General features: G+C 37.4%; 2 protein-coding genes across 2 annotated transcripts; one reads left to right on the forward strand and one right to left on the reverse strand.

Moving 5' to 3' along the window:
- Nucleotides 1–163: 163 nt before the first annotated feature.
- Nucleotides 164–10,784, reverse strand: LOC121636793 (protein shisa-4-like). The gene is made up of 5 exons (XM_041980601.1): nt 10,612–10,784; nt 8,978–9,131; nt 8,261–8,400; nt 2,846–3,073; nt 164–1,832 (listed from the first exon to the last, which is right to left on the reverse strand). Exons 1-5 carry the CDS (start codon nt 10,676–10,678, stop codon nt 1,648–1,650), a joined length of 774 nt encoding a protein of 257 aa, XP_041836535.1. The 5' UTR covers nt 10,679–10,784; the 3' UTR covers nt 164–1,647.
- A 6,460-nt stretch (nt 10,785–17,244) lies between these two features.
- Nucleotides 17,245–22,434, forward strand: alas1 (aminolevulinate, delta-, synthase 1). The gene is made up of 11 exons (XM_041980546.1): nt 17,245–17,413; nt 18,421–18,644; nt 18,731–18,913; nt 19,000–19,143; nt 19,335–19,554; nt 19,990–20,174; nt 20,271–20,450; nt 20,617–20,781; nt 21,308–21,576; nt 21,705–21,867; nt 22,109–22,434. The coding sequence occupies exons 2-11, from the start codon at nt 18,440–18,442 to the stop codon at nt 22,267–22,269; spliced, it is 1,875 nt and encodes a 624-aa protein (XP_041836480.1). The 5' UTR covers nt 17,245–17,413; nt 18,421–18,439; the 3' UTR covers nt 22,270–22,434.
- The last annotated feature ends 469 nt before the right edge of the window (nt 22,435–22,903 follow it).

Genomic DNA, 22,903 nt, shown 5'->3' on the forward strand with positions numbered 1-22,903 from the left:
CATGTCTTTGGACACGGGAGGAAGCCGTAGTACCCGGAGATAATCCATGCATACACGGGAATATATATATATATATATATATATATATATATATATATATTATACAACTCTGCACACATATACATTTTAAGATAGCATTAATGATTAATTCTTTAATGAGAAATGATACTGAAATATTCTTTAATGAAAAAAACACAACAGAGCAAGAATAAACTTCTGCAGGTATCCTTTTTTTAAAACATCTAAAACTGTGATACAGACAAAATATAAAACTAGACAGACACAAGTGAAAAAAGTTGAAGCCTTAGCACTGGCCAAAGGACTGAAATCATGTAGACATGTAACTTAAGAAAGATGGATTTGAGAAAGAAGGCAAGCCAACACAAAATGAATTGCACAAAGAAGTCAAAAACTCTGGAATTTCCAACGTGGTTACAGAAAAGATCAACGTTTGGCCCATCATTGTGACCTCTCCAGGTTCTGCTGGATCACAAGAAAACTTTTTTATTAGCTACGATAACAAAAGTAACACAAATGAAATGACAGAACAGCAAAGAACTTAAGAAAATACGTGTTAAACATAACATCAAGCTTGTGTTGTAACTGAAAGAACTAGTCACCATGGTGATGCAAAAATTGCAAATAATGTTGGCCTAAATGACATAGTAAAAAACACATTGTGACCCAAGCAGATTAAACACTTGGTATTTTAAAGTGCTCTAAAATTATATGCACCCTTAAAAAAATAATAACAATAGCCAGGCTGCGAAGGCACTATTGTTTCTTGCATTTCCCAAGGGCAAAATATCATTTCGTTTCAGCTTGACTGAATGTTTGGTTTATTAATAAGAAAAGGAATCTCCTTTGGTAAAAACAATGAATTAAAACAACCAAACAAGCAAAGACAAAAAGTACTTCTCTGTGTGCAAGAGTCTGCTGAACTTACATGATGAATGTTCCATTTCCATTTAGCTGGAGTTAAAGTTGGTTAAAGACAACCCTGTTCACTGAACACACATAATCCAATCTGTTAACATGTGAACATCAGTCTGTCTGCAAAAATACTTGCTCCAAAGACACATGCATGGGGAGTGTACTACAAAAATGGTACATACCATTAAAAAAAACCTAAGACAAATAAAAGGAAAAGGAGCACACATGGGAAAATAAACCAGCAGATGATGGGCAGAGTCATGAAAAACCATGTCCAACATCTGGTCACAGAATCAAACAGCAGCTGCTAAAGGTGAGTGAAAGGCTCAGGTAGGTTTGGCTGGTGGACAGTTAAGGCAGAGAAGTTATGAGGCATACAGAGGGCTGAGAAATTACAAAGCATTTTATAAACTAAAATCAGACATAGTTTCATTTGCTAGGATGACCATGTTGGAGCCACTAAGAAACTGTAGAAAGACAATCTTACCATGTATTATGTATAGTCCATGCAACACAAGCCGAAAAACATTGACATCTTTACTTGGTGACTATTCAGCATAACAGATGTCATTATTTCCCCAAATTTAACCCTTAAACTGAATGAATCATGAGGCTGCAGAATTTCTAATCTTCATTCAAAGTAAACATTTCCACTTCAAGCAAATCAAAAATGCTGCAGCGTGTTTGTGGCTGAGTGTAAGGGAATGAGACCCACTATCCAGTTGTGGGTGGTGCAACATAATCTGGGTTGTATGCCGGCTGGGTTAGGTAGTCCCTCTGGGCTGGTGGAGCTGTCGAGGGCTGCAGTTTTGCAGGAGGTTGCAGAGGGTATGTTGGCTGTCCTGGGGCGTATGCTGCTTGGCTGTAGGGCATCGGCTGGGGAGGGTAGGTAGGACCGGCTGGAAATGGAAACAACACAACTCAAGAATTAAAAGGCTGAAAATGTTTCTACTATAACTGCAATTCTGTAACAAAAAGCTGAATTGAAGCTTAATTTCATTTTTCTTTTGTGAAACACAGACATGATCAAACTATACATTGGCAGCAATCTATAATGGAGAAATGCTTAAATGTAGTTTGTCTTTACATACAGATGGGTGTTATGTTGGGCATTCTAAACTACTGTCTACACTATAATGATAATAATTAACAAGATATTATCCATCTTTTCAATTTTAGCCATTTTGTTGGCTCCCTAACACTTCAGGAACTTTGAGGGCAGAGTGATTTTTGACAACACTTTGTACTTGTTTTTAACCGGATGTACCAAATGTCTCCTCTGCAGTAATACAGTCTAAATCCTGTTAGTCATTCCCAGTTCCTTCCTGGATGTTTGAACAGTCCCCCATTGTCATGCGTTCATTACTGCAGACCAGCATGATCATTCTTGATATATTTATTAGCTAAAACACTGATTTTTGACAGGGTTCAACTTGAGGCAAGTCGTTAAAACACTGGTTAACATTACTGCAGTAATATCAATTTAGCTGACACAGAGGACAACACACACTCAGCCCTACTAATCTGAAAAAAAACTAGGGTTAAAATTTATTTGGAGTGATTCAGTCTGTCAAAATGTTTGTATGTTTACATTAATATTCACATTTCCTTTAAATAAAAGCTATGTTTTCCCTACCATCTTTTTACTATTTTTTTCAATTAGGGGCAGAATTTTATTTCCTTTTTATCCTTCCAATAATCAGTTATGTCAGAAAATATCACCCAGAACAAGACTCTGCCTAATGAAACAATATGTGGCTAAATGTGCTTCACTGTGTAATTCCACACATGCACAGCTTGTGTTTTCAGTTTTAAATTTTTATAGTGGGGGAAACATCTGCCAGCAAATAGGTTTTGTCTGTTTGATTATTATAAATAAATTATCTCAATCTGAGACACAGTCTGCACTCACTGGCTTCCTGATAGGTTGGTGGTGGTCCTGGCATGAACTGTTGTCCAGGGTAATGCGATGTGGGCATGGGCTGAGTACCGTACCCAGGCTGCACTGGCATGGGTTGGTAGGGTGGATACTGGGCTGCCTGGTAGGACTGAGGGAGTCCAGGTATAGCAGTTGGCTGCTGGGGGTACTGCTGAGTATTAGTGGTAACCACGGTGGTGTGGGTGGTTGAAGCTATCACGGCTGTAGACAAACAATACAGGCACAGATGAAAAATATAGATAATGTGAGTAAGATCTGATTACAGTCACAGATTCAGACAGTACAGCTGTGGGAGGAAGTGTTCAATAATGAGAATAAACACTAAATGACTTCATTAGTTTTGATAAACAAAAGCTAGTGACAACAAATGTGATCTTATGATGACTGAAACAGACATCCCACTAAAGAAAAAAGAAAAAAAAAAAAAAGTATCCTTGTTTATCTATAACTCATTTTAAAAGCACGTCTGCAGGATATGCAGAGAGTAAGAATTCATCCACAGCATTGTAAGTAGGTAGGTATGTGGGTGGTTGGGTAGGTAGGTAGGTAGGTATCTTTAGTGATCCCAAAGCTGGGGCATTATGGGTTGCAGCAGCACACATTGACACAAAAGACTCAAATAACCAAAAAACAAAAAATTCAGCAATAAAACAAACACACAAATCAATATACCAGATAAAAAAATTACACACGTCTATGTACAACATGTATGTACAATATGTACAATATTCAAATCAACAGAGCAAGAGAGAATCAGTAGAAATATGTAAATTTAAATAAGGACATGCAAAATCAAATTTAAGAAACACTATATGTGAACCAAAATAGAATTTAAAAGGTACAACAAAATGTACAAAGCATCACAACATTAAAACCACAAAGGAAGTCATCTTTTCATTCATTCCATACGCATGCAGCAAGACGCAAGTCAGACCACCACTTGAGTTTTTGTTAAATTGTAAAAGCCTAGAAGTAACATGCAGAAAACAACCGATATGAAAATGGCTATAAATCAGGTGTTACTTTATTTGGGGTTATCAGCTGCTTACACACACTTATTTTGGTTTGACAGTATGCAGACTTAGGAAGAAGAACAGACTGCATTTCTCCTAAATATTTATTTTTATTTCTTTCCTTCACTAAAGATTTCTAAACAGCACCTGCCAAGATCTAGACGTGTTACATATACATTAACTAAAAGGTGCCGGATTACTAAAAAAGCTTTATGGAAGTTATTATGAATACTCTTCAAGTTTCTTAAGACAAACGTTATCACATGTTTAATATTTGCGGAAAGACATTACTGTTCAGTCAAACTGAAAGTACCCAGCAGAGTGAGTGTGTGCATGACATCATTTTTTTTTTTTTTTTTACTTTTTATAGAGACAGAGTGGGAGTCATCATTACCACTTCCTGTAAATGACATGGGCTGGTCTTGCGATTTCCCCTCTGTGGTTGCTGTGGAAACAATGATTCACAGTCTGACATTCCTGGGTCTGATCCCAACCTACAACATCCTAAGTCAAGGAGTTGTGTTACTTGTGTTTAAGTCTCTCTGCCTGAACATTGTTAACTCCTGGCAACATTTGTTAAAGCTGGCAAAATACCAAACTGGCAACAAGTGAAAGACTGTTACGAGCAGTGTGAATGAAAACAATTATATACCATGGCCAGGTGGCCTCCTCGATGACGAGAAACATTTAAGGAATTCTTTGTGGTAAGCAAATCAAAGAGAAAGCATTAATATTTATGCTATTACGTTAAGAGAGACAGAGGAAAGACGTGCAAATATAGAGTAAATATAGATAGATCTAACCTCTGTAGCAGCTGACAGAAGACTAGCCTATAACTCAAAAGGTTAAGGAAAGATGGTCTTTATACATGTTTACTGTAAGCGTTTTGTTCAGCCATCTGTCCCCACCCCACCTAAACAGAAAATATCTCCCTTATTTATTTTTGTTTTTTTCTTCCTTCCCAAATACTTGTTTCACAGAGCAACGTGAGACAAAGGTTTATGGCTTTCACCGATTTTCTTAAAGATTTACAAGGAATTTGATTTAAAATTCCCATTCCTTTATATGAAAATGTATTTCTTTTTAAATATGATTACCAAAAATATAAAATACGTAACCAAGACTAATTATGTTGGAATGATAAAAAATTATTTCCCTGTTGCTTTTTTTTTAATTCATGGATAGTTTTAAATATAAATTTCCCAGCAGACAGAAAAGTAAAGCCTGAGACATTGAGTCTTAAGTTTAAGAAAACAAGTGTAAAATTCTTTAGTACACGTTCATATTAACTTGAAAGACACACTAGGTTTCAAACTTTGCAAGCCAAGTTTGCTTTTAGAGGATTAAGGTGGCACACGGGGGGATTTTTTTTTTTTTACATGCACATGAGTGCAAAGCAACTACAGTAAAAACTTAATGTCTGCTGTGTAGAAGCGGATCTGCATATCTAGGACGTCAAGACAGACTCACACAGCAAACAGTAAGCAATTACACCACAGCATCTGCTTACAAATGTTACACATGTATTTGGTTTAAAAGTCAGATCAGAATGAAAATGCTGACAAAACTTTTGAAGTGGTGGAGACTACTCTCTGGAACTTCCTCTAGATCTAAATCAGTGGACATGGTGATATATTTTAAAACGCAGCTTAAAAACGTATAAAAACATATAAAAATCCTGACTTTTATTTCAACTGGTGGGCATGAAAACATATTCTGAAAGGTCGGGTAGAAATTATTCTTACTGTGCATGCCTGCTACATCAGCTATATGTCAAAATTACGTAATCACACACTTTACGTTATGGCTTGTATTGCATGTGTCTGCTTTACTCAAAGTTTATATAAAAAAAAGAAAGAAATAAAAGAAAAAAGAAGTTATGACAAGTGGAAGACATGGATGTACCAAAACAGAATGAATCAATATGTAATACAAATACACTGATTGAGATTTTAAAAGAAATCAAAATTTTGAATAGGGAAGAAACTGAAATTGGTAGGACAGCATTAAATACACACACACACGTTGGTCTTCCAAGGCAAAGTCAGATTGTGGTACAATTCTGTGCATGTCAAAATGATTTCTCCTGCTCAAACATAATCGGAATAACTTTTTCGAACTCATGTAAACAACTCAGATCTGATCAGGATTGTAAACGATTGCAGAAATTTTGTGCATGTAAACAATGCTGCATGTTTTATGAAGACAAATACTAGAACAGGAATCGGTGTCGTAAATAATTATTGTAAGTGATAATACACCCATAATTGAACTCATGACCATAAAAAAAACAGCAGTTGTTACTGTCAACAAATCTCATATGAAGAGTAAAACCTACACTGGTGCCACTATGGAGAATGTGCAGTGATGTAATCAATGGACAGAATTGTGAGAGAAATTGCAGTTTTGGGTGTCTGTTTACATCGGTTCAGCAGTGGCCCTCCTATATTTATTCTCCGTCTTATTCAAAATTTCTGACGAGTATATCATCTTATCATATTTTCCCCCAAGTTCTCTTCTTCATTCATCGTTCAGTGCATTATAGGAATCTAAGTTATAAATTAGTGGGCTTAGCTTCTTTCGGTGGGAATAGTACACTACTAGTTTTATGGCCAATTTTCACCAGGTGCATGTGCGCCGCATTCCGGTGGCGGCGTGGTTTCCGCCCGATCTCCAGCACATTAAGCTCAGTAGTTCAGATAGGACCAGACAGGAAATCAGACACAGGAGAAGTGAAGCTCAGGTAAATTTCAAAATAAAAGCCTCTGTCCAGATTCTCGATCGGCGAACTATGTAAACATTACGAGATTAGTTGACCAGGGGGTCTCAGTGTTTTTTTATTTTTTTCCCCATCATGGATGACAAAACGTTTATCCTTCTGATTTTGTTGACGTGCTGCAATGATCGGAAAGAAACATGGACACGGTGGACACTGGCCATTAGGCAGCTCAGAAACTGATAGGACTAGGCTACCATGTAAACAGCCAACACTCAACAAGAACAAAACAAATTGTAGGAAATGAATAAGCTCACCATTCAGTCCAGCACCACTATGGGTTTCTTTTTCGTTTGTTTCCCTCATCTGACCTCTTTTCGTGATCATTTCCTCCGCCTACCCTTGCTGCAACATTTTTTGCAATACAGAGGGGGTGGGTGCTTGGTGACGGATCATGTCTAGGTCTGCGTTTGTGATTGGTTGGGAGGAAGTAATGACTGTAGTATTAAGCTACATGATAGGCTATAATAAAAAAAAAAAAAAAAAGGAAAACTGTGTTTCTATAGAACTATTTATGGACCCTTTTCTTTTTCTATCACACCACGTGTCTATTGATAGATATATATTGATATATTATCGTCCAGCCCTACTCATCTCTGATGACTGCATGTCTCTTCATCAACATCTGGGATATACTACAATCACTGAAAAGCAAAACTGTGGCAGTATGCCAAACAAACAAAAGTCAAACGAGAAACTTTACAAATTGTTATTTCTGAGACATTAGATCACCTTACACTTATGTTTCAATGCCCACGTTAAACAGCAAGACCAAACCACTGCAGTAATTAAAGTCATGTGGTGGGTGGGCCGACAGTCCTCAAATGAGTTTTCTGACATTCCTTTTCAAAAGCAGACAAATATACCCTAACACTCAAAACCAAAAGGGGAATTCTAAAAAAAAAAAAGATCAGAAAGTGTGTAGCAACACAGACTGAGGTTCAGGAAATCTACATGTGTGCAGTAAAACACTGCAGACAGATGCAAATGTCTCCTTGGGTTTGTCTCTGTGGTGCAAGTCAAAACAAGCCCATGTCTTCCTGAGTGTGAAGACAAAATTATGCAAGCATACAAAATTTTTGTGTAATTGCAGAAAAAGTAATGGAGAATTAAGTAAAATGAAGAACCACAAATTTTATGTAGTGAATGATTAAATCTTTTTGTCAGATATGATTTAAGGAAATAACTGCAATACCCAACAATGTCCTATTTACTGTGCTTGATAATTATTGTTATAAGTTTTAGTGGTTGCAGCTTCATTCTGGATGCTTCAAACTTGGTAACCTTTATGAATTAGCACTGCCTAAGTTATTATAACTACTACAACCAGAGCTAGTAGTGAACACTCATGGTTAGAAGAGGGTTTTATAAATTTGCTATCAGGGTTTTCTGGTGTAGCAGCAACTGTTAATGCAGGCGTCTCACATTCACTGACATTATGCTGTCTGCTCGTTTACGTCTGACACATTAATAAATTAAACTTGAAAAATTCTGAAACATAGTATATGTTACTCAGTCAGACATAGCTTAGGTTACAGGCCTATTGGCCTATCACTTATAACAGTAGAAAGCATCAAGTGTGAATGGAGCACTACTTACGCTGTGGCTTGCGGCACATCTTGTACAGGCAGCAGCAAGGACAGACACAGCAGCAGATGAAGATGAGGAAAGCCACGATTGAGCAAACAATACCAACGATCATAGGCACTCGTGAATTATAAGAAAAGCTGTAGCTCTGACTGAAAAAAAAGCAAAAACAAAAAAAATGACTAAAACAGTCTCCATGCATGTGTGGTGTGTACTGCCTAACGATATATACAGTATTTTCTAACAATAAACACTGAGCTGATAGTTAATGCAGCTTCAGTTGTTGAGCCACTTAAAGCTCACAGTAATAAATGTGTTATATGTTCTAAAGTGCTGACTAACTGAAACACATATGTTTCACTCCTTGCTAAGGTTTTATGAGGGAAATTCATATTTAATTTTTTATGATTTTTTTAAAACAAGCAGATATTCTGTCAATCCTGCATAGGGTATGTATGATAACATGGTTCATGAATGCAGCTGATAAGACAAATGAGAAATTATAGCACAAGCTCTCGGTAGTTCAGTGATTAGTTCTTTACTAATGGTCATGCTCAGGAAGACAACTTCCTGTTCATTTGGCACAAAATTGCCTCAACCACATATTTATATTGTACTGCTAAAACATTTTAATCTTGATACTTATAATGGAATTTCTAACTTCAGACCAGAAATTTAGAGGCAATTTATTAGAAAAATAAAAAAATAAAAAAAAACAGGTTAACATACCATTTCTCTTGTTGATCTTCAGTAAACCATCGAGAATAATCCCAACAGCACTGTCTGTAATTACAGCTACCGCAACAAAAACCTGTGCGACATTTCTCAGAGGAATGGTAAACGCCAAAAGAATCGGTGTAGCTCTTACAGTCCTGGTCCCCAGCTGTAACACAACAGAAACAAAGAGCTTTATTACACCCAATACAAAGTTATAATGATGATCTGTGAGAAATAGATGAAAATGAAAAAATTAAGAACAGTACTGTAGCTCAGTGGCTGTCAAACTAGGGGTCACGAGATCATTTCAGAGGGTTGCCAGATAATAATAATAATAATATGCACCTTAATGTTTTAACATATTAACACATAAACAACAAAATTTGTACACATGCTATATTAAAAATCTGAATTAAACATTATCGCCATGAGAGAAGCTGATTTTGGACATGCAGGTGCCTTGTTACAGCAATGAACCACCAAAAACCACCTTATTATTTTTTATTTATGAAGATTCTGACATTTTTCCAGAATTACAAAAGGATGGCTGCAAGATGAGTCATTTAATACATCACACAAATAATCACTAAGTTGTCACATGGGGGTTGCCAATACCTTGATATCACGGGGGACCTTACTCAAAAAGTTTGAGAACTACTGCTGTAGATAACTTCATTTTAGAAAATTTTGACTGATATACACATATATATATATATATATATATATATATATATATATATATATATATATATATATATATATATTATTAATCATGGATGCTTCTTGGGTGCTTTCAGGTCATTTTGCTGAGTTAAACACCTTTCTCAGAAAAATAAATAATGTGACTGGATCCAAGTTCTTGTCAACAAGTGTCTAAATAGAAGATGGGCAATTCAGTAATAATTCCTTTGAGCATGTTTTCTGAGTTTGTAGTGATATTCCAATAAAGTGTCATAAAATGCTGAAATATACTAATAAAACAATAATTTGTTAAAATAGCCCCTTGTGGTTTCTTTCTCCGCCTCTATCCTTCTAGCCTCAGACTGGAAATTACATGAACCTGTTGCCATAATGTGGCCCCTACCTATTAGATAAATGTGCAGTGTCATGCTGCTCGTTTTACAGTGACGGTTCCTACTCTTAAGGTCGTCTTTTGTTTTCCTTTTTAATGCTATTTGGTTCCGTGAGACACGAGTTAAATTCACTTGTCCATATATAATGCTCTATTGAGAGCAATTTCTTCTTAAAGATACACATAAAAACATTTTTTTCAATAAAGTGAAATAATTGTACTGGATAACAGAAATACAATAGTTTTAGAAAATAAATGCCAGGCTCTGGCGATGACAAACAGGTTAGACGTTAGCACTGTCAGTGTATTAATTGTATATCTTTATAAAAACCAGTAGTCAAACCCAAATAACATGATGAAGTTCAAATTTTCAGTGTTGAGATAGTGTTATAGTAAATTAAAGGCTTTCACTAAAAACCAACCCCAAACCGAAACTGAACTGACATCGCCCTTAATGCGTTAGCGCGAGCCCCGATTTGAAGCCACCCTCTGCAACTACATGTCGACCTGAGCTAACCGAGCAGCCAGCGAGCAGACAAGGATACCGTTAAGAGGTTAATAAAGTAACACTTACCAGAGACGCTAGGGAACAGAGTCGCACATAATACCAACACAAACACACAGGACAGGCCTAACGCCATGCCTATTTTAGCACACCCGGATACAGCGAGGAAACAGGGAGTCTCCTCCGGCTGTGAGAAAGAGGAGGTTACTTCGTTGGAACACAACAGCTATGCAAGCGCCGGTGCCAACACCAGCGAGATACTCCTGACACCTCCGAAGCTCCGCCCATCTTTATTATCACCACAGGATGGTGACAAACATCTGCACAAACTCAGCTACCACCAGAAAAGAAGCCTCGCTAAGTGTTTTCCTTTCATTGCTATTTTATTTTATTTTACGCGATAAACTTTGAATTTTTAAAATAATTCATTTGATATATTGTGACAACACATTTCAGAAGGATACGGCCATTGAAGCATATGGTCTCTGTCAAAGCCTCATTATATTGCAATTTCTTCAAAATTCATTGAGACTCTAACAGTTTGGAAGCGCTAAGGTTTAAATAAAATGTATTATTATGTATATTTCATATTATCAAATATATCTTTATGATTGATAATAAGATATATAGACATGTGATCTGGTCATTTGATTGTCCAAAGAGACCCCTAAATGAATTAACTTCGCCTTACTGAGTTTTAATTTTCTTTTCTTTTTTTAAACCGCTTGTTTTCTTAACTTGTCCTTTTTATTATGAAAACTGCAACTTGAAATTACAACCTACTCTAATAATCAGACATAAACACACCTTCAGCAGTTGAAGGAAGTGAGGGTACAGCATTTTCCATTCCAACTCAAGATGCAGAGAGAAGTTGTTATCCTTGGGGCCTAACTTCTTTATTAATGTGTGAAGACACAACGCAGGGGAGGGTGTGAGTATGGTGTTATATGGGGTGGAGATTGGAGTAAGTGGAGGGTGGGGAGGGGGGTCGATGGCTCCCTGGTTGCCAGGGTGTGCGGCTGGGACAATGGTTTGTGTGCTGGTATGCCAGGTGGCACCTCTGGGCTCCTGGGGCCCTGGGCCCTTTGCTTGATGGCTGCTCCCAGTGGGCCTGCGGCTGCTGATCTTGGCCCACTGGGACCTGTGCCCCAAGACCACAGGGGGCTCTTGCTGGGGCTCTCCTCTGCTGCCCTTTGGGTGCGGCTGCAGTCGTCTTCAGGGTGGGGTAGCTAGGGTAGGTGCTCCAGGGCAGCTGCTGAGGGCCCAGGTCTCTCGGCAGCCCTGGTCTGGCTCTGACCTCCGTAGAGGCATGGTTGCATTTGCAGGATCTCACTCACCACTCTTCATCACTGATCACTCCTTATTCCTCATGCTCTGCATGCTGACACAGTCACTGCATTGCCCAGTGGGTTTATATACTATGAGATAATTCTTTTTTTTTTCCATGTGAGTTAGTATCTGGTCGCTGTTGTGCTATTTTTGTGACATGTCTTTTTTATTTATTTATTTTTTTTATTATTTAAGAACTCTTAATGACTAGCAGCTGTTTTTTTCTGTAAACGTTGTAGGAGATTTTCTGGCGTGTTCAGGTACAGGTGTAACAGCTTGTTGTGTGGTGATGATGTGGATTGATGTTTTTGTCTCCTTTCTTTTTTCCCTTTAGCTTCTTTTTGCTTTTTCCATCTTTTTCTGTCCCCTCCGGTCAGGTCCAGCAAGATTACATAGATTCTGTGATTCAAAGTAAATAAATAAATAAATGGCACGTAATGTCACAGCAGATTATGGGTTTCATGTGTCCGATTTGACCAGATGTGGTTTCTCATTATTTGACTGTTTGTGATTGTTTGTTTGTTTGTTTGTAGGCATTGGTCTACCAACCACACTGTGACCTTTCATTTAAAAAAAAATTGTCCTAAAATGTTGAAAACATAAAAATTTTACAATTAGAGCTTGAACTGAAGCGCACAGCAAACATATTTAGGGGCTCAGGTAATAATAAAGATGAAGATAAATTAAAAACTCCTGAAAGAAAAGAGATTTTTGTAACAGCTAAAGATATTTTACTTTTGTTTAATTCGTGCTACTCATGTATCATTGTGCAAACAACATTTTGTTGTTATGATGTTAATTTTGTTACACCCAGAACTTTAAAAGATTTGCCTTCTAAGCCAGATAATACACAATTCTAAATATTCTATTTTTTTCTGTAAAGTCTATTTAGCTACCTTTTTAAGCTTAATTAGGCAAGCCTACACCAGCATGGTATTTTAACTTCTGTGGAATCCTCATTGATAATGATTAAATCATTGAAGTGCCAATGAAACCGTGAAGCCTTGAACTCCAAACCAGTCATTCAGAGCTGAGGAAGTGAAAGGATCTGCTTCTAAATTAAACTCATCTTGATTATGTCTCTCTTAAAAAACACACACACACACAAACTGCAGAACTAAGAAAAAATATTCAGTAACAGATTAGACAAGTTCATAAACAAACACAAATTACTTTCTGAAAGTCAATATGGTTTTAGAGCAAACCGTCAACATCAATGGCATTAATAGAATCGATTAACGAGATTACAAACGCTACTGATCACAAATTGCATTCAGTTGGAATATTAATAGATCTTAAAAAAGCTTTTGACACAATTAATCATAACATATTAATCAATAAACTAGACCACTATGGGATTAGAGGGGTAGTATTGCACTGGGTGAAAAGCTATTTAAGTAATAGAAAACTATTTGTGAAGCTGAGGGAATAGTCTTCGTCATGCTTGGACATTGCTTGTGGCATCCCCCCAGGGGGTCCGCTTTGGTTTATACTTTAAATTAACGATATATGCGAAGTTTCTGAAAATTTTAACACTAAATTCATGTTATTCAGTAAAAGCAACATGAACATATAAGTACAGATACGAGTAGATGGAGTGGACATTGAAAGAGTACATAAAAAGAAATAATTGGGGGTAATAATTGATGATAAAATAAACTGGAACTCACATATAAAACATGTACTAAGCAAACTGTCAAAAAGTATTTCTGTTCTAAACAAAGTAAAACACAATCTGGACCACAAATCCCTCCACATTCTCTACTGCTCACTGATTTGACCATATTTACATTACTGAGCAGAAGTTTGGGGCAATACTTACACCTGTACAATACAACCACCATCCATACTGCAGAAAAGAGCTATAAGAATAATTCATAGTTCTGGTTACAGAGATCATACAAATTCACTGTTCATAAAATCTGAAATATTAAAATCTGATTCATTTTCAAACAGCTCAGATCATGTAGAAAGCCACACACAATCTACTTCCAGGAAATATTCACATTTTTTTTAAACAGAGATGGGGGTTATAATCTGAGTGGAAAACTTAATTTCTAACATCAGTGTTCACGTACAACATTAAAATGCTTTTTATTTCCGTTTGTGGAGTGAGGTTGTGGAACAGGTTGGGGGGTGGAGCTCAAGCGGTGTCCAAGCATGATCCAGTTTAAAAGGCGGTACAAACACATGGTTCTTACACGGTACCTTGAAGACGAAGGGTTTTGAGAGACGATGTTCCAATAAACAATTCATGTAGGCTATTTGTTTGCTTAAATTATTTATTTTCTCATTTTTGTAAATACCTTTATGTAAACATGTGTGTTTTGGGAGACTGGGGAAGGTTTAAATAAGCTAATAAGCTTATAGCTCCAACTCACTACGTTTCAGACATGTTGGGTTTATATATTATTGTTTGTTGTATTGTTTTCATTTTGTTATGTATTTATTCATGTTTTGTTTTTGTCCTGTTTTTGTTTCTTTTCAGTTTACTCTTTTGTGTTACTTGTACATGTTCAAAATAAAAAGCAGAAAGAAATAAAGAATATCTTATTCAAAGATAAATTAGTTGGAGACATATTTGTATTCCCAACATGACTAAGTGTGGATCAGAAGCTATATCAGTAGACTGTATTTGGATTAATGCTTCACTTGTTTGTCCACGTTTATCCTGACTCAGCAGCTGGTAGGCAATTTGAGAAAGAAAGAAAGAAAGAAAGAAAGAAAGAAAGAAAGAAAGAAAGAAAGAAAGAAAGAAAGAAAGAAAGAAAGAAAGAAAGAAAGAAAGAAAGAAAGAAAGAAAGAAAGAAAGAAAGAAAGAAAGCTATATTTTAATGTGAGATCCTAAAACGATCAGTAGAGGGCACCAGAATACCATGACTATTCATCCACAGGATATGACCAAATATGGTGACATCAGAAGAGGGGCAACTGGTTCTTGAAATTTCCCGTCCTTCAGGTTTTAGTATTTCCCTCGTACAACACACCTGATTCAAATGAAAAAGTTCTCCAAAAACCTGTTGTCAACTTCTGCACCAGCCTGTTAATAAACCACTGATTTGAGTCAGGTGTGTGGCAGCAGGGAAACATTAAAACCTGCAGGATGGTAGCTCTTGAGGACCGGAGTCGGTGACCCCTGAATTAGACTTGCCTAAAGCTTTGAGATGGCACATATAAATCAACAAAACAACTATCAATATTTTCTTGCTGGTAGATTTAATGCAGCCCAGACTATTGTGCTGTAATGTAGGCATATCACTTTGAAGTATTTGTTGCAGTAACCTTTATTTATAACCAGGTGAGTCAGTTGAGAAACTGTTCACATTTACAATGACGACCTGGCCAAGAGGCAGCAGAATGAGGCAAAATAGAAACAACAAAGACTGGAAAACACAAGCAAAACAAAATGACATCGCAAACAATACTGAAAAAAATTAGCAAACGCAAAAATACAGTGACAAATAATAAATTAGCAGCTAAAATAAGAGCAATATATACAATAATTAATAATAATAAGTTAATGGCTAAAAACAAGTGTAATTGTTTTGTAGTAATGATTGTAAGGCATCTTTAAAGGATGAGATAGGGATGAATGAAATCAATTTCAGGGTCTGCTGGAGATGATTTCAATCTGCTGTAGCAGGACACTAAAAAGAAAAATGGCCAAAGAAGGTGCGAACTTTGGGTACCTCATAGACTAGGACAGGTATCACCAACTCTGCTCCCCAAGAGCCGGTGTCCTGCAGATATTGATTGTTTCTCTACTGCAACACACCTGATTCAAATTAAATGGATCTCCAACAGCTGTTTGTGAAGTTTTGCACTTATGATCCAGTCATTTGAATCAGGTGTGTTGCTGCAGGGAAACAATCAATACCTGCAGGACAACGGCCCTCGAGTTGGTGATCCCTGGATTAGGACACGAATATGTGCTATTTTTCTATATTGAGATAAAGATGAGACTTTGAAGAAACGTTTGAGAACTAATTAGGTTTGTGTCTGAGCTGATTCTTATTATATGTGTCAAAAAATGTAGGTTTAGCCAAGTCAACTGGACTGGGTTTAGTTCATTCAAGTTCACTGTTGCATGTGAGGTCACAAAAGCACAGAAAATCTCAGATTAATCACTCTTTTAAGCTTTAAACTGATGTTACACCTCATGTTCTGCATGTGAGTATAATATTCATACAAAAAACACTTTTGCGTGTCACAGTAAAAAACATAAAACACATCAATTTAAAATACTCATATTAATTTGTACATTTGCATCTTTTTTCAACATCTTTGTAAGTGAGAAAGTATTTTAAGAGCAAATTATTGCTCTTGAATGATGACTTGGCAAAACATAAGCCTTTTGGGGAAATTGGATCATTTCTAAAACAAAAATCAAGAGTTCAAAGGACAGCAGTACGTATCAGATAACATTTTGAACAAGACAGGAGACAATGCAAACATGGCATGCAGACATCAACACACAAACATTAGGCAGGTTATTAACAGAAACACGTGATGTAGCAGCTAAACAGGAGTAGGCTTATAACAAAGGACAAACATTGTGGTGTGGTGGTTAGCACCTCACAAAAATAAGGTCACTGGTTCGAGCCTTGGCTGGGATGAGAGTTAACAGGGGCCTTTGAGTGGAATTTGCACGTTCACCCCGTGCATGCATGGGTTCTCTCCAGGTACTCAGGCTTACTCCCACCATCCAAAGACATGCATGTTCGGTTAACTGGTCTCGTAATTGAGACTGTGTGTCTCAGTGGGACTACCTGTATAAATAAAGGTTAATAATATGATGTAAAAACTCAAAATGTGTCAAGTAAATTTCTACATTTAAACATCCAGCAACAAAGATAACCATATGCTGAGCAACTACAATGAGAATGTTTGAGGACTTTTAAGGCAGACACATGTGAACTGGCTAACTGAAATTACCTTTGGCATTTGGTGTTGGAATGCTTGTTGTAATGCTTGTTATAAACACAGTGGTATTTGAACAAACTTTATAGATAGTGTATCAGATTTTTCCAGATGCTGTCCACAATATTGTCCCGAAGTCTAGACCTTTATATTGATCCAGAATATTCACTTTTTTTTTTATTATTTTTTTTTTTTTTGCATTCATACAAACTTTTCAACCAGTTAACTGAATTAAAGTACAAGTAGATTTAAATAAAAGTTTAATGATATGATTTATACATCTAGATATGAGGAAACATTATATTCCTTATGTATTGCTTATTGTATGCCAAAAGTTGCTTTTTGATCTTAAAAAAAAAAAACTTTGACGTCAACATGTATTGTAAAAAATATCTCGCGAGACTTTGATGTGGAGTCAGGTTATAAAAGCTCACGCGCTACCACACTGACGTAGCCGCGTCCTTTTCGTTCGTCCTCAGTGCAGGATAACGTAACACTCTTCTCACTTTTTCAAAAACGAGTAAATTATCTGGTGTTTACGTTTGCTTACCTCATTTTCTATTATTCTGCCAACTGCACGATCCCTAAGAAGGACTACTCCACCCGTTATCAACTTTAGAAGGTAGGTGTTTAATTTAATATTCTCACGCAATCCTCCTCTTTTCTGATGGCTCTTTAGCTAACGTTAGCAGTCGGCTAACGTTAAGCTAGGTCAGCCGGCAAGGATCATGAGAGGTCGTTTGTTTTTATGACATAGTCAGTAATACATTTTGGTTTTTGCTTAACTCTTCCGTAAGTATATGCTTTTTAACTTTTATTCAACTCCAGAGACGCATTAATAACCTTTTACTCATTTTGTGCAATAATTCCAAATTTTTTTGCTTGATAAAGCAAAGCTAATCCTGCCTTCATCAAATTAATTATTTTTTTTTAAATAACATTATCTTTTTGTGGTGTTTTTTAATATGAGTGATTTTGTACCGAGGGATTGTTCTAACGACGTCATCCTTGCAGGGGGAAACGGACTTTAAAGGCAGGTTTCTGTGAGATATATATATATAATTATTTATTTAATTAATTAATTTAATTATATTGTTTGGAATAAGGACTCTCGCCAAGAATGTGTAAACCCGGTTTCAAGTGGTCTTAACATAACGATGCGGACGTTTACAGGAATTTCTGGGTTTGTTAGTACAATGTCATCTTCTGGCTCTTGATTCAATGATTACAGTAGTGAATCGTGTCATAGATAACTGTGGAGTAGTCGTTTTCTTTGAATATTAGATAAACATTTATTTTATTTGTTAAATTAATTTTTTAGTGGACAAAATATTTTAATAGAAATGTTTGTAGGTTTTTAAAAATAATAATAATAATCAAAGTACTTTTGCTGCCTCTGACAAGTTTGTTGGACATATGCTTGGATGGCAGTCACTTAGAAATTTTCCAAACTTTCATGCACATATTCTGACCCCTTTAATTAAATGAGCAAACTCATGATAATTTCTAATAAAAAAGTTTTGTAACTTTGTCTTAGATCTTGTTGCCTTTTTTCCAATTAATGTTTTTTCAACACATAAAAAACTACCTATATGACGCATTTCAATTAAGTTTTCCTCTCTCTTATAGACAATCATCGCTGCTGAATATGGATGTCATTGTGCGTCGCTGCCCATTCTTGGCTTGTGTGCCTCAGGCCTTCTTTCAGCAGTCCAAAAAATCTCTGGTCATGTATGCTCAGCGATGCCCTATCATGATGGAGCTCGCTGCCAAACCCATGGCTCCTTCAATGGCACGAGCCCTCTGCTCTTCATCCTCCCATCAGAGGACTGACAACAGTGCTGCAAGCGATGGTGAGGGTGATGAACAATAAATGTATACAGTCATTAAATATAAAACCAAATACCACATTCTGTTGTCTAAATTTCTTTTTTTGCAGCCCCTAAACAGGAAAGAGAGTCAAAGCTTCCCTCTGGTCACCCCATGCCACCTCCGGGTCAGGTGGTGGGATCCAAATGCCCTTTCCTGGCTGCCGAGATGAACCAGAAGAACAGTGGTGTGGTCCGTCAGGTTGCCATGGAGTTCCAAGAAGATGTAGAAGAAATTCGTACTGTCCAGAAAGGTATGGCTTGTTGTGAGTTGCAGTTTAGTTAATTTTGTTTTTAAATTTCTAGATACTATTGATTGTGTTTTCTTACCAATTTTCAGAAGTTTCACCTGCACAGTTAAAGCAGCAGCCGGCCTTGGCCAGTACAAGTAAAGTGCAGGGGCAAACTAATTTAATGAAGACTCTGCTGAAGCAGCGTCCTAAGAGGGTCACCCACTTGCTGCAGGACAACTTGCCAGGCAGCAGTAAGTTGTAGTTGAGTCTTTTTTTTTTTTTTTTTAAATGTATGTGTGTGTTGGTGCTGTTCTATTCTTTTTACATAACTCAGCATTGCACTCTGTTATTGTTGCTCCATCCATCGCAGTGCTGTGGCAACACTGAGCCGTGTTAATCAAGTTTTTTCCTCCTGTGTTTTTTTTTTTTTTTTTTTTTGCAGTGTCTCGTTTCCAATATGACAGCTTTTTTGAGAAAAAGATTGAAGAGAAGAAAAGTGATCACACATACCGTGTGTTTAAGACGGTGAATCGTAGGGCCACCGAGTTCCCAATGGCTGACGACTTCACAGGCTCTCTAGAGGACAAGAGGGAGGTGTCTGTTTGGTGCAGCAATGACTACCTGGGCATGAGTCGACACCCACGAGTCGTCCAGTCTGTTATGTGAGTAATGAAGAAATGGTTTGGAAAGAGGATAACAATTGACCCAGTATGTAGTGAGGCAGTTACGTAGTAAAGCAAATGTTTTGGTTTTGTTTGTTCCCATTGTGAGAGTTCCATTCAGACAGAAAGGACTAGTAATGTTGAGATGGATTTTGTAGTAATTAGATACCATCTGACACCTAGGTGTGGCTTTCTGTGTGGGTGTAGAGTTTTAGCTGACAATATTTCAACTTGAATAGTCTATTGACTGCATTTCAACATTTACACTTTTTACTAAGGTGTTAACACTATTATGGAGATGTTATGTTTTATTTCCCATTGTAATTTTGTGTCTCCTTAAGCTGTTGGGATCATGTGTCTTCTAATTTAACTGTTCAGCTTTGGAAAACCAGACAAGATCAGAAAAAAATTTGGCTTGTTTGTCTGTTTTTATAGGGATACTTTACAAAAGCATGGCTCAGGGGCAGGAGGTACTAGGAATATCTCTGGAACTAGTAAATTCCATGTGGAGCTGGAGCATGAGCTTGCCGATCTTCATAAGAAAGGTGCAGCCTTGCTCTTCACCTCCTGCTTTGTTGCCAACGACTCCACCCTCTTCACTCTTGCCAAGATGCTGCCTGGTAAACAAAGAAAACGATTTATATATTTACAAGAAATTCAACTTTCTTTTTTTGGAAAAATGAATTCTCACGTCACTTCTCCTGAACTCTTATCAGGTTGTGAGATTTACTCGGATTCGGGAAACCATGCCTCAATGATTCAAGGCATCCGTAACAGTGGAGCTAAGAAGTTCATTTTCCGCCACAATGACTTGGCTCATCTCCGTGAGATGCTGGAGAAGGGAGATCCTTCCAAACCGAAGATTGTTGCCTTTGAGACTGTCCACTCGATGGATGGTTAGTAGTAGTTTTTCCCTCTTATTTGCATTTTTTTTTTTTTGCATGTATACCCAGGGCTATTACTTCTACCATTAAAATAAAAACAAAATAATTAGAGCCCTTGGATTTCTTTTCAGAGTTGCTTTTAATATGATCTTTGTGTTTGTATCTCTCTGAAACACAGGTGCTGTGTGTCCCTTAGAGGAGATGTGCGACTTGGCCCATGAGTTTGGTGCCATCACATTTGTAGATGAAGTTCATGCTGTGGGCTTGTATGGCGCCAGAGGAGGGGGCATCGGAGACCGGGATGGTGTCATGCACAAAATGGATATCATTTCAGGGACTCTAGGTCAGCATGTAATTTCTATTAAAGCTATTTTAGAATAATATTTTACAGAACATTTTTAATTCTTGGTATTGCTAATTACTTATAAACTAAACAACTTGTTATATTATTAGGTTTTTATGACTTTTCCATTGGTTTCAAAATAAATATTCCCAGTTGACTCCCCTAGCTTTGTTTGTGTTACTATGAGAATTAGGCCTCTGTCATGTCACCCAATATGCCAGAAAGCTTAAAGAAGCTGGAGCAGCTCTGTTGTTGCTAGGATACTGTGGGCCCTCATTGCTCTATTACTGAATTACTGTCGCTGTCAAGCTGAGCGAACAACTATTTGTAATTCAACAGCTTCACAGTTCTTGTACGGCTCAACCCTGGGCTGCCACCTTCAGGAAGATTTTTAGTTTTTGGTGCTATGGTGTGAGGGTTTTCTTAAGATCTCTGTTTTTCAGTGTGCTTATTTTAAGTCTCAAAATGTTGCATCTGAAGCAGCAACCAAAATTGGACAATAACTACTCATTCCATCTCTTTCCAGGCAAGGCATTTGGATGCGTGGGCGGCTACATCGCTAGTACGTCTGCTCTGGTGGACACCGTTCGCTCTTACGCTGCTGGTTTCATCTTCACCACCTCTCTGCCACCAATGCTGTTGGCTGGAGCCAGGCAGTCAATCCAGGTTCTTAAAGGAGAAGAGGGTCGCACACTGAGACTCAAACACCAGCGCAACGTCAAGCTGCTCAGACAGATGCTGATGGACTCTGGGCTGCCCGTCGTGCACTGCCCCAGCCACATCATCCCAGTCCGGGTAATCTGTGATTTTTAATTCATCTCATCAAATTAGAAATGTTAGTACATGCAGTCAGATTCCAATTCAACCAGTTTTAAAATGTCCTTAATAGTTCCCCTATCCTTTTTATGTGCCTGTTATTTTAGGTGTCGGACGCTGAGAAAAACTCAGAAGTGTGTGACATCATGATGAATCGCCACAACATCTATGTGCAAGCGATCAATTACCCCACTGTTGCTAGAGGAGAGGAGCTTCTTCGCATTGCCCCGACCCCTCATCACACTCCTGAGATGATGAAATACTTTGTTGGTAAGATAATGAAGTTGCCTTTATGACATCTTGCTCTTGAAAAAGCACATAGTGAAGAGGAATTTGTTTTCTCGGATATTGAATGTATATTTGTTTTAATAGTGCTGCATCTTGTTTATCATAATACGTCATAGTTGGCTTATTTTGAGGTCAAACAACACAGGACCTTCAATGAGTACTGTTTTAACTGCAGTTCTCCTGCAGGTTCACTGACTTCTGCTTTTTTCTTTCCCCTCTCCAGAGAGGCTGGTTCATACCTGGAAGGAGGTGGGCCTTGAGCTGAAGCCTCACTCATCAGCAGAGTGTACGTTCTGCCAGCAGCCGCTGCACTTTGAGTTGATGAGCGAGCGGGAGAAGTCGTACTTCAGTGGCCTCAGCCACCTTATATCAGCCTGCGCTTAACACTACTCTCCACTGCTAGCTGGAGATGGCACATATACACTCATTCCTGTATCACTGTCATAGAATGTATTAATTATAATCTGTAAGTTCTCTATTATGTGTGATATTTAAAATCTATGTTTAGATATTCTATAAGCTTCAAATAAAATGCACAAGAAAAAGGAAGTCTCTCTGTCCCTTATTTAGCACAGTTACGTGATCAAAGAGCTGGTGGAAGAGGGATGTGCTGGCATATACAACAAAACTACTGTCTGCCTTTAAATCATTTTGTTACTCTGTTGCAGTGAAAGTTCATAAGACTTGAAAATAACAATAAAAGTGGGATATTGGTTTAACAGCAGCAGTTGTATTCACTGAAAGAACACAAAATTTAACTCTACTAGGTTAAGTGACCTTATGTTTCATACAGAAACTGAGTCATGAAAATTGTATCCCCATAATAAGTTATTAAGTGTCCTCATGGTGACTGAGAAAGCTCTTTATTTTGATGTGGTGTCTTTGTGAGTGTTTTTTTGTTTGGGGTCATGGATTTTAAAACAAACAATCACAGCCATATCTAGTTTCTACTAAGGCTTAGTGAAATCTTGGTGTATGTGGACCTACTAACCCACTATCACAGAAATGACATAAATTC

The sequence above is a fragment of the Melanotaenia boesemani genome, chromosome 3 (assembly GCF_017639745.1).
Source record: "Melanotaenia boesemani isolate fMelBoe1 chromosome 3, fMelBoe1.pri, whole genome shotgun sequence".
In the NCBI taxonomy this organism is placed as follows: Eukaryota; Metazoa; Chordata; class Actinopteri; order Atheriniformes; family Melanotaeniidae; genus Melanotaenia; species Melanotaenia boesemani.